This window comes from Cervus canadensis, chromosome 6 (assembly GCF_019320065.1).
Source record: "Cervus canadensis isolate Bull #8, Minnesota chromosome 6, ASM1932006v1, whole genome shotgun sequence".
NCBI classification, from domain to species: domain Eukaryota; kingdom Metazoa; phylum Chordata; class Mammalia; order Artiodactyla; family Cervidae; genus Cervus; species Cervus canadensis.
In genome coordinates, this window is record NC_057391.1 from 20,530,081 (window position 1) to 20,547,006 (window position 16,926).

General features: G+C 45.6%; 1 protein-coding gene across 7 annotated transcripts; it reads left to right on the forward strand.

Moving 5' to 3' along the window:
* Positions 1-1,212: 1,212 nt before the first annotated feature.
* Positions 1,213-11,721, forward strand: RBM23 (RNA binding motif protein 23). 7 transcript variants are annotated; one of them, XM_043471203.1, is made up of 15 exons: positions 1,215-1,411; positions 1,620-1,966; positions 5,205-5,280; positions 5,854-6,011; positions 6,484-6,531; positions 6,656-6,829; positions 7,076-7,129; positions 7,280-7,397; positions 7,494-7,646; positions 7,732-7,869; positions 8,400-8,465; positions 9,959-10,154; positions 10,241-10,372; positions 10,463-10,547; positions 10,633-11,721. In XM_043471203.1, the coding sequence occupies exons 3-15, from the start codon at positions 5,215-5,217 to the stop codon at positions 10,634-10,636; spliced, it is 1,392 nt and encodes a 463-aa protein (XP_043327138.1). In that variant the 5' UTR covers positions 1,215-1,411; positions 1,620-1,966; positions 5,205-5,214; the 3' UTR covers positions 10,637-11,721. The 7 variants fall into 7 exon arrangements, with proteins under 7 accessions (XP_043327143.1, XP_043327138.1, XP_043327141.1 ...); XM_043471206.1 differs by lacking the exon at positions 1,620-1,966 and adding an exon at positions 2,065-2,153; XM_043471201.1 differs by lacking the exon at positions 1,620-1,966 and adding an exon at positions 4,294-4,324.
* Positions 11,722-16,926: the final 5,205 nt, after the last annotated feature.

Sequence of the window (16,926 nt, forward strand, 5' to 3'; positions counted from 1 at the left end):
TCCAGCTATTACTTAAACATATTCAGATCTGTGCTCTTACCCAATACTTGAAGGGGCCTAGGTTTATTTACTATTTAAGAAGCTTAGTGGTGACTCTTGGACTCCCAGGTACAAACCTTTCTGACCAGCTACAGAGAGGTCTTGTCCTTTAGGACCTGATTAGGTTCTTTTCCGGGGAGGAGGCATGGAGTTTGCTGTCACAGTGAGAGATGGGGTAGTGAGTGAAGCCAGCTTCCCTTCCACCTTCCTGAGCTGCTGCACTACCAGCTCCTCTGTTACCTTTGGGAGCGTTAACTGGAAGTCATCCACACTTCTCCAGCAAGAAGCCATTTATTTTGTTTGGATAAAATCACAGGATTAGAGTTTGAAGTCCTAAGAGGTAATCTAGTTCAAGTCTACATTTTTACAGAAAAGGAATTTGTATAATGATAAAAAGTTAATATTCAAATCAGTACTCAAACAGTTCCTGTGAGTTCATGACCGTCTCCTATGTTTTAACCAGCTACGTTTTTGGCAGCTATATTAGGCAGTTGAAGTCTCTGGGAGTTCTGGAAGCTCCTGGAATGTGAGGGTGGACGTAAGATAGACGGCTGAGTACAGCTGCACCCAATCATCTGAGAAACTGCCAGTTTACCCTTGCAGTGGGAGCTGTGGGGGGCACTAATTTGAACTGAAAAGTATGTGAGATGTGGAAGAAAATAAACTTGTCACAGACTTGTGAGGTCCAAGAGCTGAGGGCATGAGGCAGCGGTTGGGAAGGTTGTACAGACAGAATGGGGATGTGGAGCTCAACACACCTCCCCTAGGGAAGCAAATGCGGTTGCTCTCCAGAATGCTGTTCTGGATAAGCCCGACTCGAGCTCCGTGGCAAATCACTAAGAATGGCCAAGGACCTCAACTGCACCTCATTCATTACCTCGCGCTGTTGGCCCAGACTACCACTGTGCCGGGAGCTGGCCAGCAGGGTTCTCTCTCAGTTCTCTGATCGCTTTCCCCGCCTTCCGCAAATCGTTTAACCAATGAGAGCGATAGGCGGCTACCTAAGGACGCTTCTGCTTTCCTTGAGTCCCGGCAAGGTTAACCAATCAATGGGAACTTGACTGTTGCTAAGAGACCTTTGAGTTTGGCTCCACCCATATTTAGGATTTTAGCCAATGAAAATCTGTACTTTGGACTATTGCCGCGAAACCAGTGAGATAAATTCCAGCGGCTGAAAGTTTCGGCGCCTGCGCAGATTGGGGAAGGTTCTGGAAGACAGTGGGGCTGCCGCCATTTTGCGGGAAGAGGAGCAGCTCCGGCTCTAGTGCTGCTTTTACTGCTGAGTCTCTGGAAGATAGCGGTGCTTCGTGTCCCCCGACACACCCAAAGGAACAGGGGGAACCGGGACCCCCGCTGCGGGGACCCGGAACTGGTAAGAAACCCCGAAACCGGGTTCCCCCCGCAACGTCACCTGTGCGTGACGTTGCCGCACGGCCCCTCCCCCTGACGTCACAGGCAGAAAATGGAGTCGAGAGTCGAGTCCGGCAAACTTTTGAAATTAAAACAACAACAACAAAATGTTTTTGTTTATTTTGACCTGGAAGTGTTCGCTGCCTACCTAATCCCTGGCACGATTTTAGGAATCGGCACCCTCGTGGCTGTATCCTTAAGCGATGAAGATGTTTTCAAGGATCCGAATGACTGGTCTCTTGGTCCCCGTAGCCCTGACGTTCAGGGTGTCCCACACTGTGGAGGGAGCATCGACCTACCGCGGTCTCAGAGGACTCGTGGAATCCATTTTCAACCCCTAGTGGCGCCAGAGAGAGATGAGGGAATTGAGGTTTCTTCCTCAGTCTTCCGTATGTGTTAGACTCATGTTCACTGTGTTGGCGGGTCTGCCCACATACTCCGTGGCGGTAGAGGAGCATAGTGGGGCCACATAGGAGGTTTTAGCATCGGGACACTGGCCCTCACAGAGATGCTGCCAGTAAGTTATTTGTAGGGCCGTTTTTTGAAGCGTGGTCTTGGTTTGTTAGTTTGTTACACATGGGAATGTTTTTGTCTTTCTCATTGTTCTTAATTAAGCTGTCTTCAGTTTGGAGATGTTTGTGCCCAGCTCAATGACCAGACCCAGGAGGTGGCGCTGCCCATCACCCCTGAGACTTCAGCGTTTGGTGAATGAATTCTGCCTGATTGGGGCTGACTGTGGTTTTTCGCTTTCCTGTGGCCCGGCTGCAGTGGGGCCTACGTGCCGGCTTGGGTCTAGTCTGTGCTATGACAAGGTCCACGCGATACCATGATTGTGGGTCCCTAATTCACTTTTTGGAGCAGGGTTGGAAGAAAGCAGTATAATGTTTTATTGTATGGTATTGAATGAACTTTGACCTGTAAGTTAGGACTTAAAGAGTTCGAAAACTCCTGACCTGAAAGCGCGTAAGGGTTTGGGACTTTTCTGCTTTTTAGGACATCTAGAAAGATAGACTAAACCCAGCAAGATTACAAGTTTCAAAGTGTGCTATTGTTTTATATGTGTTTCTAAATAGATCCATTCATTTGTTTCTTAGGTCTGAAAACTTTATTTCACAGGTGGGGGTTCCTTTGTCAACTTCTGTGAAAGTTGTTGCATATCCTAAGTTATCCCTGCACTGTACACCAAAGAGCGGTTCTTGAAATTAGAAGCATTTCATTTGGAGAATTAAAGGCAGGCTATAAAAAATGAAGAGGAGTGTTATGACACTTAAAAAATTTGTATAGACTTGGCAGTCAGATGACTGAAAAGAACAGAGTTTGTAGATCAAAAACTTACTTATAGAACCATTTTTCCCCCCACAATAGGTCAGATAGCATATATTAAAATCAGCCTGGTTCCTAATATTTTGAAGCATATACTGGTTTTTTTTGAAGCATATACTATTACGAACTGATTATAAGCCACACAATAAGGTGTGACTAATGAGACTGATTCTTTTCATATACCTATGAGAACATTAATTCTCCAGATCAGTGTATATTTAAAAATAGACATCTTGGTATGCTGTGTACTTTTCTTTTTTAAGAAATTTCCTTGGAGAAGGAAATGGCAACCCACTCCAGCATTCTTGCCTGGAGAATCCCATGGACAGAGGAACCTGGCAGGCTACAGTCCATGGGGTCGCAAGAGTCAGACATGACTTAGCGACTAAACCACCGGAGAAAGACTACTCTCAATTTGGCAGCAAATGACAACTGTCCTTAAGATTTTTTTTTTCCCCCTGATAGAAAAAGAAAACACTTGGAAAATGAAAATAATAAAATTTCTATTCAAATGTAAAAAAAAAAAAATTTCCTTTAAGTTACAAACCACACGCCGCTGCTGCTGCTGCTGCTAAGTTGCTTCAGTTGTGTTCAACTCTGTGTGACCCCATAGACGGCAGCCCACCAGGCTCTGCCGTCCCTGGGATTCTCCAGGCAAGAACACTGGAGTGGGTTGCCACTTCCTTCTCCAATGCGTGAAAGTGAAGTCGCTCAGTTGTGTCCAACTCCTAGAGCCCCCATGGACTGCAGCCTTCCAGGCTCCTTTGTCCATGGGATTTTCTAGGCAAGAGTACTGGCATGGGGTGCCATTGCCTTCTCCGACAAACCACATGAGAGAGTGGTAACCTGAACATTAGAGTCAGAAGGCTTCTGATCAAGGATCAGCTCCTCCGTTTGAGCTTTGTGACTTTGGGCTGTTCACAGAACCTCAGTTTTTTCTTCTGTGTATTAGATTCAGTATTGCCTGTAGCATATGTTACCGTTGATTACTAAATAAATGTAAGATAAGAGATTGAGTTCACTAGTTTTTAGACACCTATTTGATTTTGGTTTGGTTTCCATTTTAAGCCTTAAACTTGGGTCCAACTAAGTTTTACTGTTGGCTGCTTCCAAGAATCTTATCTTTGTAACATGTTTAGCATAGTGCCCAGCAATGTCAGGTACTACAAATGATAAATATGATTACTTTTATAAGTCATCAAAATAGGCTGTGGACTCTGTCTCCAGTCAAGACAGCATGATTGGATGACGCATTAGCTACTTTAAAGAGGACAAAATTCTTGTGTATATGGAAAGTCTTAATCACACTTAGCCTCTCTGCGTAGAAATTCTTCAGATTAGTTTTTTTCAGTTTTATTAGGATATCAGTGACATAAAATAAAACTATACATGTTAAGATGTACAGTTTGGTAGGTTTTGTTATGTGCTAACACCCATGAAACCATCACCCCCCCCAAAATTCCAAAATGTTCTTTTATTATCTTTTCATCCTGGCCCTTCCCCTCCTGTTCCTGTCCCTAGGTAACCCCTGAACTGCTTTCTGTCACTACAGGTTAGTTTGCATTTTCTAAAATTTTATGTAAATGTACATCATACAGTATGTACTTTTTTTTTGGTAACCTCTTTCAATGTAATGATTGAGATTTATCTGTGTTACATATTTTTATAATTTTGGAGCAGTAATCTTTGAATAATTTATCCTGTTGATTTTGTTTGGTGTCTTCTGTTTTTATTATTTGACAGACCTGTGACGAACAGACTTGAGAAAGACCATTGCTAAATATGAAAGCTTGGGGTAGGCGAGAAGTCCTACTGTATGTGCCTAGACAGAAATGCTTCAGAGTGGGACTGGTTAAGCCATTTTAATCACAGTCTTTCTGAATTACCCCAACTCTAGTTGGTGTTGTACAAAAAATGCTTAATGATGAATCCCCTCATTTTTGTGTGTTTGAGTTAGGGATGTGAAGAAAAGCTTAGGACAAATCTGCATTATTCTGGTATTACTTTGCCTTGCTTTTAATTTTTATTCTTGTAGTCTTACCTTTTTAATGGAAATATGTGCCAATTTAAGTTTAAAGCAATTATTCAGAATTTTGAATAGTAGAATAGAGGCCAAGTGCCCAATATAAATAGTAAGTTTGAGTACCTGCATTTTAACAGGAAAAGGTCTGTATTATATTTTGTCTGTGCCTAGACATCTAATTTTCTTCTAGACCCTGACCTTTTCTAAGCCACAAAGCAGAACTAGTTCAGATCTATAAGGTGCAAAAATAAATGGAGGGTAAGCAACAGCTGATAAGATACCTTCGGAGTTCAGGTAACAGAACTGTATATTTTGATGTCTGTTTCTTCAAAGGGGGAGGGAATGTGGGGTGCCGGAAGGGGAGGAAAAATATAAATGAGGTTCTTATGTATTGATATCTTTTCCTCAGATCTGCTACAATGGCATCCGATGACTTTGATATAGTGATTGAGGCCATGCTGGAGGCTCCCTATAAAAAAGAGGAGGTAATATTCCCCATCTCACTCTTGGAAATGGGTTAGTAAGAAAAAGCAGTTGTGGCTAATCAGTTTCAGTGTTTTAGGAATTTTCTTTCCCTGTTCATTTATTATGTACAGTGGCTGTTCACGAAAGGTATAATCTTTTAGCAGTCACTGCTGGAGATTAGTACTCAAAGGCCATGCTTGCAGAAAGGGCCCTGAAAACTGGGGATGAGGGGGCAACATAAAGTTGGGATGGGAGCGCTTTGCTCACAGCTCTCAGTGACACAGAAGAAAGTTGCTATATCTCAGACGTAACTCATTTCTCACTCTCCTGGGAAATAGGTGTTAGTGGAACAAACAAATATCGGATAGCTAAAGTTTGACATTAACATCTCATTTCTTCTTTTTGGGTAGTTTCCATACTTCTTCTCTTACCCTCTTTGTTAGGAGATCTAGGTGCTCAGAAACTGTTAAGATAATTGAGAGTTTTGATTTTATGAGCTTTCTTCCTTGTCCACTTTTGTTCTTTCCTTGCCCAATGGAATCTGTGTGTCTGCCACCTGATGCCTTGTGTCATTTTCCTGGTGAACCCTTTAGGATGAGCAGCAAAGGAAGGAGGTTAAAAAGGACAGTCCCAGCAACATGACCAACAGCACCAGCAACATTGGCACCAGTGGCTGTGGTACCGATGGGAGCAGCGTCACTGACGGGACCAGTGCCACCAATGGGAATGGCACGAGTGGGGAGGCACGCAAGTGAGTGTGGCGTGAGGAAAGTGGGTTGGCCGCTTGGGGAAGGAAGACAGCTTTGTGCCTTATAGAAACAGCTGGAACAGAGAAGTGGTTGTTCATAAGACTTCCTACTTTAGTAATAGCTCCACTGGGTCATGGGAATAATGGTGATTTGGTGTAATGATCTTCCAGTGTAGACTTGTGGATCAGTCCTAGTTTTGATGTATTTCATTTGAATAAAATAACAAGAGGATCTCTGATTTGAAAACATCAGATACTGTCCTGTTCCATGGAGGGGAAATGGCCATTTCATATACCTGACAGTGTTCAGGGCTGTGTGTAAACTGATGTCATACCACTGTCATGAATTCCTGCCATACTGTCTTCTAGGCTTTGGTCTTTTGCTGGTTTTTGTTTCATCCTAGCGTCACTGTCATTTGGTTTCCTTGGGAGAGATAATGAAACCTCTGTAATGAGAGTTGATACTCTCCCACAGGAAGAAGAGGAGCCGGAGCCATAGTAAAAGCAGGGAGAGAAAACGCAGGTCAGTCGTTCTGGGGACACTTGGGTTTTGAGAATTATAAATAGAAAGATACCAGGGAAAGCTATACATTAAAGAGGAGGTTGGTTTGTTTTTGAAGGAACTTAATAGTCATTTTTGTCCATAGTCGTAGTCGAGACCGGGATCGTCACAAGCGGAAAAATAGTCGGAGCCGAAGTCGAGATCGGCAGCGTCGCCACCGAAGCCGTAGCTGGGATCGTCGACATAGTAGTGAGTCACGAAGTCGAGACTGGCGTCGTGAGGATCGTGTACACTACAGGAGTCCACCGCTTGCCACTGGGTATCACCTTTTGCTAATAAGATCACCTTTGTATTCTGGGTAAAACCAAGTGCACGATGGTCCCTGCCCAAGGGTGCCTGTATCCTGTTGTTGGGATGGGCAGGAGACCCAGTTACTGGAGGGGTGATACTCAGAATTTGCATGTGTGATGAGGTGCTGTAATCTGGTTTTCTCATGGTGGAAGACTCAGCACTGGGCCAATGTGAATAGACGTGGTTTTCAATTTTGTTGTTCTCTGTTCTGTAGGCGTAGGTATGGACACAGTAAGAGTCCTCATTTCAGAGAGAAGAGCCCAGTCAGGTGAGTTGATAATGCACACTCTTTCAGGGACTGTGAATTATGAATAAAAAGTGGTTTGAGCCAAACCACAGAAATGTGTAGTTCTTGAGGGCAGCTAAAGAATGATGACCAAGTATTGGGAGGGAAGGTCTCAACAGTTGTACTCTTTAGGGAGCCAGTTGATAACCTGAGTCCAGAGGAGCGGGATGCCCGCACAGTGTTCTGCATGCAGTTAGCTGCCCGCATTCGGCCTCGAGACCTGGAGGACTTTTTCTCTGCTGTTGGCAAGGTAACCCTCTTCTCCTTCTTGGTTAGCTTGGGGTAGCCTGTCTTCTATCCATCCCCCTTTATGCCCAACTCAGGATTTCCCTTCTGCCCTGGATAGGTTCGAGACGTCCGTATCATCTCAGATCGAAACTCACGTCGGTCTAAAGGCATTGCCTATGTAGAATTCTGTGAGATCCAGTCTGTGCCGCTGGCCATTGGGCTGACTGGGCAGCGGCTGCTAGGAGTGCCTATCATTGTACAGGCGTCACAGGTGAGCAGCTTGAGAAACGGACTTGAGAAGATGGAGTTGAATGTGGTAGGTGTGTAGCGTAACCCATCATTTCCTCCTTTGGCAGGCTGAGAAAAACCGCCTGGCAGCCATGGCCAATAACCTGCAGAAGGGCAGTGGTGGACCAATGCGCCTTTATGTGGGCTCCCTACACTTCAATATCACCGAGGACATGCTCCGGGGCATCTTTGAGCCCTTTGGCAAAGTGAGTGGAAAGAGGGGAACATCTGAAGGGAGTTGGGAAAAGTGGGGAGGGTGAGTGTACCTCCTCATCTGTCTGATCATGGTTAACCCACTGCATGTTTCATAAGGGCTATGTGGGTCCCTCCTGGGAATGTTGGCTCCATCTCTGTATTCTTACTGCTCAGGAGATAAATTAGGCACTTTGAAATCAAATAGTGAGGTCCAGGTTAAGTAAGATGAGTTAGCAAAAGTGTTTTGGAAAGAAATGAATTTTGTCTCTCTCTTTAAAATGATTTGGAGAGATGTAATAGATTGGTTAGAAAGATAGAGGTATTTAGAACAATCTAAGTAGGAGACTTTCCTGGTGGCTCAGTTGTTAAGACTCTGCGCTTCCATTGCACGGGGCACAGGTCACAGATTCCATCCCTGGTGGAGGAACGAACGTCCTCCGTGCCACATGCTGTGCATAGCACAGCTGAAAAAAACAGTCTGGGTAGGAAAGATCGAAGGTGTGGCTTAGCCAGAAGATTGTTATTTCTCTTTATTTTGCAGATTGATAATATTGTCTTGATGAAGGACTCAGAAACAGGTCGCTCCAAAGGTTATGGTTTTATTACGGTGAGTCTCTAGTCTTTAACTTTTAATTTTAGTTTAGGTTTGTCTACTTGTCTGGTTTTGTAGCTCAGCTTCCTCCTCCTCCCATAGGAATGGTCTTAATGACCCATAAACTCTGTTGCCTGAAGTTTGGACTAGCCTTCTGCCCCTTGAGATGAACGCATTGCTTGAGACCTTGGCTTTGCTCCCACACTCTGTCAGTGGCACTGGTATGGGGTGTCCAGGAGTTCAACCAGCCAGGTTGAACCAGCCTGTTCAACTAGCAACCAGGTGCTACAACTTGCTCTTTGGGTAATAGTAATAATTGCAGGCTGTAGCTGAGGTTGGGGGGATGAGGGAGGTCAGGTGTGGGCTTTATTGTAGATGTGTGTTATAGATTTGGTATATTTTTATGATGGGGTGGGAATAAGAAGTTATATACTTCCCTCTGTTGTTACTCTGTTTGAAGCAGTTTCTCCACTGAGAAATACTTTCATATTTAAATACCATCGTAGGGAAAATAGTGAGGCCACCTAATAGTGGGCAAGTCTCACCTTTTCCTGACACTCCAACAAAATTGTCTCCCATAACTGGTTCTTCCATGTGACTCCAGGCTGAGGACTGGTTGCCAGCCACAAAGTCTGATAGAAGCTGCTATTTTCTGGGCTCAATCCAGGCAGCCTACACCCCCACAGTTGCCTGCAGGGCAAAGGGGAGGTAGGTTAAATTCTACCGTGGGAATTGCTCATCACAGAAGTATCCAGTAAAAGCAAGCCACCTACATACACCACCTGCCTAGGAACTGTCATTACCACGTGCCAGGCCTTAGAGCAGGTAATACCGGAGTAAACAAAGCCAGCTGTGGGGTTCATGGTGGCTTTTTTAGCTCCCCATGTGACTCAGATTCAGAAAGGCTCCTCTGGCGTCTTTCTGCCCTTGTGTTACTGCCTTTTAGATCAACACCCTTGACACATAAACAGCAGACTAGGAATCCTCGTTGTCAGGCTGCTGCTGAAAGGGACTATAAAGTAGAGGCCCTGTGGCCAGTAGGCCAGAGAGGTGGGGTGGAGTGGGGGTGCAGTGTTGCTTTCAGTACCAGGCTGTGTGCCCTCCTGAGGCTGTGCCTTTCCTAGTTCTTGACTAAAGACTGAAACTTACTAGTCCTGAGGGCTGAAATGAAACTCAGGAGCCTTGGATCTCAGCCTGTATTACTTTCATCTGATACACCCATTTGTGAAACAGCCAGTCAGGCGAGGCTCCCTACAGATAACACACTGTTAGGTTCTTAGTGGAGCTGGAAGATTGAAAAGTGATTGCCCTTGAGTCAGCTGGAAAGGGTTCTTTTCAGAGAACCATTTGGGAGGATGGGATCCTAGGTGACATTCCTTGGGAAAGAAAAGTTTGAGCCACAGTGAGCATGCCATTTTCCTGGGACCGTAGGACTAGGGAGTGTTCCTGGGGCTTTGAGAGCGGGTCTGTGGCCGGGAGGTACCTGATATGGCCTGGATTTCTTGTAGTTCTCTGACTCAGAGTGTGCCCGGCGGGCCTTGGAACAGTTGAATGGCTTTGAGCTTGCTGGTCGACCTATGAGGATTGGCCACGTGACCGAGCGACCGGATGGTGGCACAGACATCACTTTTCCTGATGGAGACCAGGAGCTAGACCTGGGATCAGTGGGTGGACGTTTGCAGCTCATGGCCAAATTGGCAGAAGGTAGGTTTCTTTGTGGCGTGAAGAATGTGGGGTTGAAATTTACATTGAGGGTTAGGACTTAACCTCATCTCTTCTTTCCCTCTGAGGCTCTGGAATCCAGCTGCCAACCACCACTGCTGCTGCCACTGCTGTGGCCCAAGCTGCTGCTGCTCAAGCTGCTGCCCTGCAATTGAATGGAGCAGTTCCCCTGGGGGCCCTGAACCCAGCGGCTCTGACTGGTAGACTTGAACTTGGGGAAGGGAGAGAAGGGTTAGGCCTGGAAGGCAGGAATACTCTGTGCTAACTCTCTGTGCCTCTCTTTGTTCCAGCTCTGAGTCCAGCCCTGAACCTCGCCTCCCAGGCAATCGCCTCCCAGTGCTTCCAGCTTTCCAGCCTCTTTACCCCCCAAACCATGTGAGTCACAAGGCCCAGCTCGCATCAGTATTCATAGTTATTTTCTTTCCTTCAGCTTCCTATTTACATCTTCTCCTTGCCACAGGTAAATTAGTGGCTTGGTCCACTGCCTCCCTGTGCCTCTGGGTCCTGCCACTCCCTGTTCCACGTCTACCCTTCCACGGCCCCTTCTCTCCGTTTTGTGGACCAAGCCATCCTGAGGGCATGAACACTGATGGTGGGGGAACTGGGGCCCCCCTTAGACACCAAGAAGGGCTCCTACCCACCGCAGCCCCAGTGGGAATGGACTCTGCTGATCAAAGCTGCTGGTCGAAGAGAACAGCATCTACACTTGCGTTGAACATCTGTTTGTCTGTGTTTATCATCTCCTGGGATGACCTTCATTGTCCTTCCCAACCACCTCTTACTGATTCTTTGTTTCCTACCCCTTTGGAAAGGCCATAGGGCATTAACTGAAGGAACTAACTGCTCTCCTCCTTTACCTTTATCCTGCAGTCTGTCACAGAAAACCCGGAAACCTCTGGTCTGTGAGGACTTTAGAGTGTGAGGGGTTGAACCTTGCTGCTACAGGGCCCTGGAAGGTAGTGCGGACGTGTGCGTTGGGAAGCCTGCCTTAGACCTCAGCTTGGGGCCAAAACTGCTTCTGTGGGCTCAGGGTCTTGCTGGGAGGTGCGGGAATAGTCTGCCAGCCATTTTGGATGTCTTTGGGGCATTCAGGAGTTTAATGAAAGGTAGGGTACCTTTCTGGTACCATCCAGCTTTGTGTAGTTGTCTTTTCCTTTGGCCCAGGGTGGGAGTGTGGAGGGGAGATGACTGCTCTCCACCACTTCGCTGTGCCTCCGGAGACTGGGCTCAAGCCCAGCTGTTAGAGCCACTCTTGTCCCCTTGCTGGACACCCATGAGCCCTTCTCACTGGATTTTATACCCTGTGTCTGTGTACATAAATATAAATATATATATATATAAACTTTGTACAAAAGGCATGCCCCATTGTTGTGGTGGCTGCTGCCCATATATGTGTGGTCTCAGTCCATAGTGTGTCTGTCTGATGTTAACTTCTGAGCCAGCACCACAAATGGATCTCGGGATATAAAATATTTGTAATGCCATCGTGTTTTCTTTCCTTTAATTTTTAAAAAATATGATCTTTTAGAAGAAAATCAGGCAAGGCACACACCCTGTCCATGTCTGCTTAAACGCCCGTGGTCTTCATGCCCCTGTCTTTATCTTAGTTTTCTCTCAACATGCCTGCCCATTGGACAGACTCCAGCTCCGGCTCTCCTGGGGATAGATCTTGTCTTTCCACCAGATGGCAGTGTGACAGTAGCACATTCTGCACCTTCTGGGGGCGGAGGGTTTTGTGATCCTGAGGAGCTTAAGTACTAAAGAAGCCTCCTCAGCTCACCATTCTTAACCTGTTGATCTCTGTGGCCTGCCTTTGGACCTCTGTAGAAATCCAGTCTAGTATCCAGAGGGGTTTGGGCATTATACATCAGGGCTCCCCTAGGCCTTAGGTCTGTAATTGTTCATCCTTTCAGCCCCCTCAACTCTTGCTTCCCATATGGCTCTGCCTGGGACAACACAGGCCTGGGCTGATCCATGCATTCCAGGGAGCTGAGTATTCTAGGCATGTCCTTGCCAAAGGTGAGGCACACCTTCCTCTGCCTGCTTTGTAAGGCTTAGGACACGGGGCCAGACCAGAGCCTGGCTCACCAACTGCGGACCAACCAAGAAGGTCTGAGGTTCCAGGGACAGGGCTGAACCTCAGACCTGTCTCCCTCCTGTGGGCCTCCTCCATTCTTTACTGGTCTCTATGGCAACAATGTTAAGGCTTTATTGTCATGCTAAAAATATGGATAATTGCTGCTAGGTTTTTTAATTTGTCAGTTAAGGCTTCTAAGCAGAGTGCTGGTTTTTTGGTGGTGAGCTTCTGAGGTTGCTGTTGACACTGAAGTGTTAAGTACATGAAACCTACTTGTGGCACAGAATGCCGCTGGGACTCGGAGGGCTTTCTAGGCTGCTGCAACCTCACCCACTGTCACCCCTACCCCTTCCTTATCCTTGTTTGCTCTCTGGACCTGAAGAAGGGAAGGAGGCTGCATTATTTTTAGGTAGGAGCAGCTGGCTGTGGCCCAGTCCCCATGTAGTTATTGATTGGGATGTTAATGCATCCTGAGCTCAGTACAGACTTATTTGTATACATCATCCTAAGGCTGTGGACCAGGCCTCCTCATGGCAGTCTTGAATGCCTTCACACTATTAAGTACCCACAGGCCTTGCCTCCTGCCTCAGGTGGGCCCCATCACTACTCATTTTCCTTATATTTCCATCCCTGGCTGCTTTGCCTTCCTGCACTGTGGGTCCTTCCACCTCAGTTCTTCCTTGCTCTCAGATCCTCACATAACTGTGCGGGAGAAAGACAAGGGTGGAAGTAAAGGGATGTCTAAGACAACTTCTGTTCTAATGTTAACCCATATAAGGTAACAGCATCTAATGGGTGACAGTGTCACTGCCTGTGACTCAAGGCCTTCTTATTACTCATAACTGTATAGGGGGTGGTTGGAGTGTAGCGAAGGGGGCAGTAGATAACCCCTTGGCTCAGCCTAATGTAAAGAAGCCTCCCTCAACCTTCTGCCTGAGCATGGTGGCTAAGGTGGGAGTAGAGATGAGACTGTTGTTCAAATCCATTCCCAGTGCAGTTACAATTTCCCCACCAATCCTCAACTCTAAAGGGGATTTTCATCTGACTTTTGGCTTACAGCTTCCACTTTTGTCTTCTCTGAAGCAGCCCTGTTTTTTAAACTGCTGTATTCTTGACATTGGGATTCATCCTGTTTTCTCCTTAGACTCTAACCACCCCCAGATGTGAGCTACCATGGAAGCAGGGCTGTGACTTATGAACCTTTAGTCTTCGTGTTTTGCACTTAGGGAAAAGGGAAAGGAACTAAAAACTTAAAGGAAGATACTCTGTCATAGCTCCTCTTTTCTCTTAAAGTTTGGTGTGAATCAGAAAGTGTTACTTGGACAGTGAGAAGAGGCTATCCTGACTCTGAAAAGTGAGTGGTGGGAGGTGGTTAACAATAATGAGAATTTATATTTATGTAGCATTTATTGTGGGTTAGGCATTGCTCTAATCATTTTATGTGTATTGTCATTTAATCCTCACAATGACTCTCTGAAGTAGATTCTTTTTTCATCTTCACTTTGTCACTGAGGAAACTGACACCCAAAAGGTTAACTAACTTGTCCCTCAATTATGTAATTAACAAGTTTGGGATCCCAGACAGTCTAGCTTCAGATCCCTTGATCTTAACCTGCTTCTCAGCATCACTGTGAAAGCTAAAGCCTTGGAGTCATGGGGAAGTGTCACTTTTTCTGTCCTATATCCATACTTCTCAGTATATCTTGAATTTTTCCACTTCCATGTCTACTGTCTTGTTCTTTCTTGTCTTGTACTGTCTTGTTCTTTCTGCTGGTCAGAAATCCTGTTCTTTAAGACTCTGATGCTCTCCTAGTTGAAGTTTATTTTCCTTTCAGTATTCTTGGTCCTATTGGTTTTTTTTTTTTTTTTTGGTCCTATTGGTTCTTATTCCGACTTTATTTACAGTTCTTTGTAAACTCTGTTACTTGGTGGTTATATCTTGATGAAGTCAATCATAGACGTGTCATTTTCATTATTGTTGTCTTTGCACATTTTTCGTATCTGTTGAGTTAAATTAATCCCCTCTCAGTTCAAATCAGACCCAGGCTTTCCAGAAGCTATCCCCTGTAGCCTGCTTAGTTCAGCAGCCTCTTCCATTTCTTCCTCACCCTTCCAAAAGAGAAGGCAGCTTTACTCTTTTCGGGGTTACCATGGTAGCCTGTGATGCTTTCTGTCCAAAGTGCTGCTGCCACCATCAGAGACTGATGTTTCCATGGCAACCAGGTGAAGTCAGTAGGCATGAGCTGAATGCAGGAAAGGAACTCTGGTCTGAGAAGCTGTGTATCTGAAATTTCTGGCTTCAGTTATCCCCTTTTCCCTCCCAACTTTTATACTCTATATCCAGAACTAATTGCTCTCAAGATGTGTTCTTGATTGAAAGAGCTCTGTGAGGTGAAGCAGACCAGTTAACTCAGGTCACGTGGGGAGATGGAGGCAAGAAAAGATCTGATCAAAGATCACTTTTAAAAGTTGGATGAGTTTTCTTGGCTTTCCCAGATGATCATCTCTCAAGAGCCCTTAAGGAATTGGCTGGAGTTACTGGAGACCCATTAAGCAGTTATTTGTGAGGGCAGTGGGTGGATGAGGTGTATCAAGATTGTAAAAGAGCCAGTCAGTGCTGGATTGCAAAAAGGGGGAAACAATGACCTTGGAAATCAGAGAACTTGTCAGATTTCCAGTATTCCAGAAAGGATGGGAACGTCAATCAGCTTTCAAGCATCTTGAAACCTGCTTGTTTAAAATGAGTGGTGCTGAGAATCAGCCTCCTCCTCCCACCTCCTAGGCCTGACCAAGACAGGGGACCTCCACCCTGCAGCAGAAAGATCATATTGTGGAACAACACCATGTGGTTCAGATCTCTCTTCTCCACAAACCAGCTGAGTAAGCTTGGGTGTTACTTCACTTCAACTCAGACTCCTCACCTGTAGAAAGGAAATGATTAAAAAAGTTCCTGTCTCAGGCATGTCCTGAGAATTCAATGAAATGATACACGGAGAGGGCTTGGAACTGGTTGCTTTGTCCTCATTCCCATTCCTCAGAATGCCTACACACTTGACTTTCTACCTGACCTAATTCTTCCCAGCTTCAGAGAATACTCGAGATTTACAGGGGGATGATAGGGCCCTACCGATGACAGGGCAGTGATGAAAATAAACCTGAATTGTTCCTGGGCTTAAGTACGAGGCTCACAAGGCTCTACGTCACCCACAGTCAGGCTAGCTTTTAGGAAAACTAGTCATCCCACTGGTCCAATCTCCTTTTATACTTGAAACTCTAATGGGGTTACAACCAGATGGCTTTGGAAAATCAAGGTAAGCCCCTGAGGGACCTTCAGGATACCTAGCGCCCTCTGCTTGGTCTGGCTCGGGAAAATCCCAAAGCATTCTCTGTTACCGTCCGTTGCAAACTGCCCTCCTAATCTCCCCCAAGCATTCCTATAGCACCTGTCTGTCTTGGTTTCCAGAGCCTAACTCTACCTACTCTGGCAACTTCCTTTCAGAGTCAGTATTTTAAACCGGCATTGGTCCTCTGCCTAAGGTTATAATTTGAACAGAAAAGTGGGAAACTGTAGTATAATACCATCCTTAGGCTTCAGTTGCCAATCTTCCCCCAGTACTCCCCAAGCAAGAAATCCGATAATGGGTCTCCTGAGTCCTGGGGGAGGTTTGTTGGACTCTGTGGACCACAGCTTAAATGTGTATTCCCAGAGCAGGGCTATGCTTTGAGAGATTCAAACATTACATGGTGCTTGAATAAGGGCCTGGACACAGGTTGTCAAAAAACATTACTTCCCTATAATCCAATAAAAAATTTTAAATAATGAATTTTTTTTTTTTAAAAACATAACTTCCACTGCTCATTTGTATAATTACGAAGATACTTGCATTTTATCTAGTCCTCTTCACATCTTGTAGGATGTGGGATCTTAGTTCCCTGGCCAGGGATTGAACACATACACCCTGCAGTGGGAGTGTGGAGTTTTAACCACTGAACCACCCTTATCCTCATTTTAAATTGGGAGAGCTGAGGTTCAGAAAGACAAAATAGGTTAATAGTGACTTTCTCCATAGACTTCTATCCTGAGTGCCAACTAAAAAGGCTTGCATAGCCCCATTGAATTTGTATTCACACCTTGAGTTTACATGGTCTCCAGGTTGTAAAGGCATGACATCAAGATTCAAATTCCTTGAGTATATCCATCTGAGAGCCCCTGGATGATAGAGGGCTAAGAAGCAGGATGCTCTTAATCTGACTTTGGGGGCCTTTTACAACTTGGACGCACCATCCCCCCAAATGGTGCTCTGTTCTATACAGTGAGGGTCTTTACCTCATCATGTGGCAGGTTGCCCACCGTTTCTTTTGTACATTTTCTCATGTGGTTTTGCCACAAGGCATTTCTTTTCCTTCTTTCCGCCTTCTATCTACAGCCTATGTATAACCTTCAAGGCCCAGTTCCTAATATGTGTCTTCCAAATGTTCTGTTTCTTTCATCCAGACTTCTTAGAGCACTTGTTTCAGCTTGCAGTTAGTGTGGTGCAGTTTGCTGCTGCTCCGGCCATGTCAGTGCTTCCTCCACCTGGTCCCTGCTCTCCAGCACGATTGTAAGCTACCTGCGGGCAGGGACAGTGGCTTGTTTTCTCCATAGGGCCCAGCAGTGACTTGCATATACAGTACTTG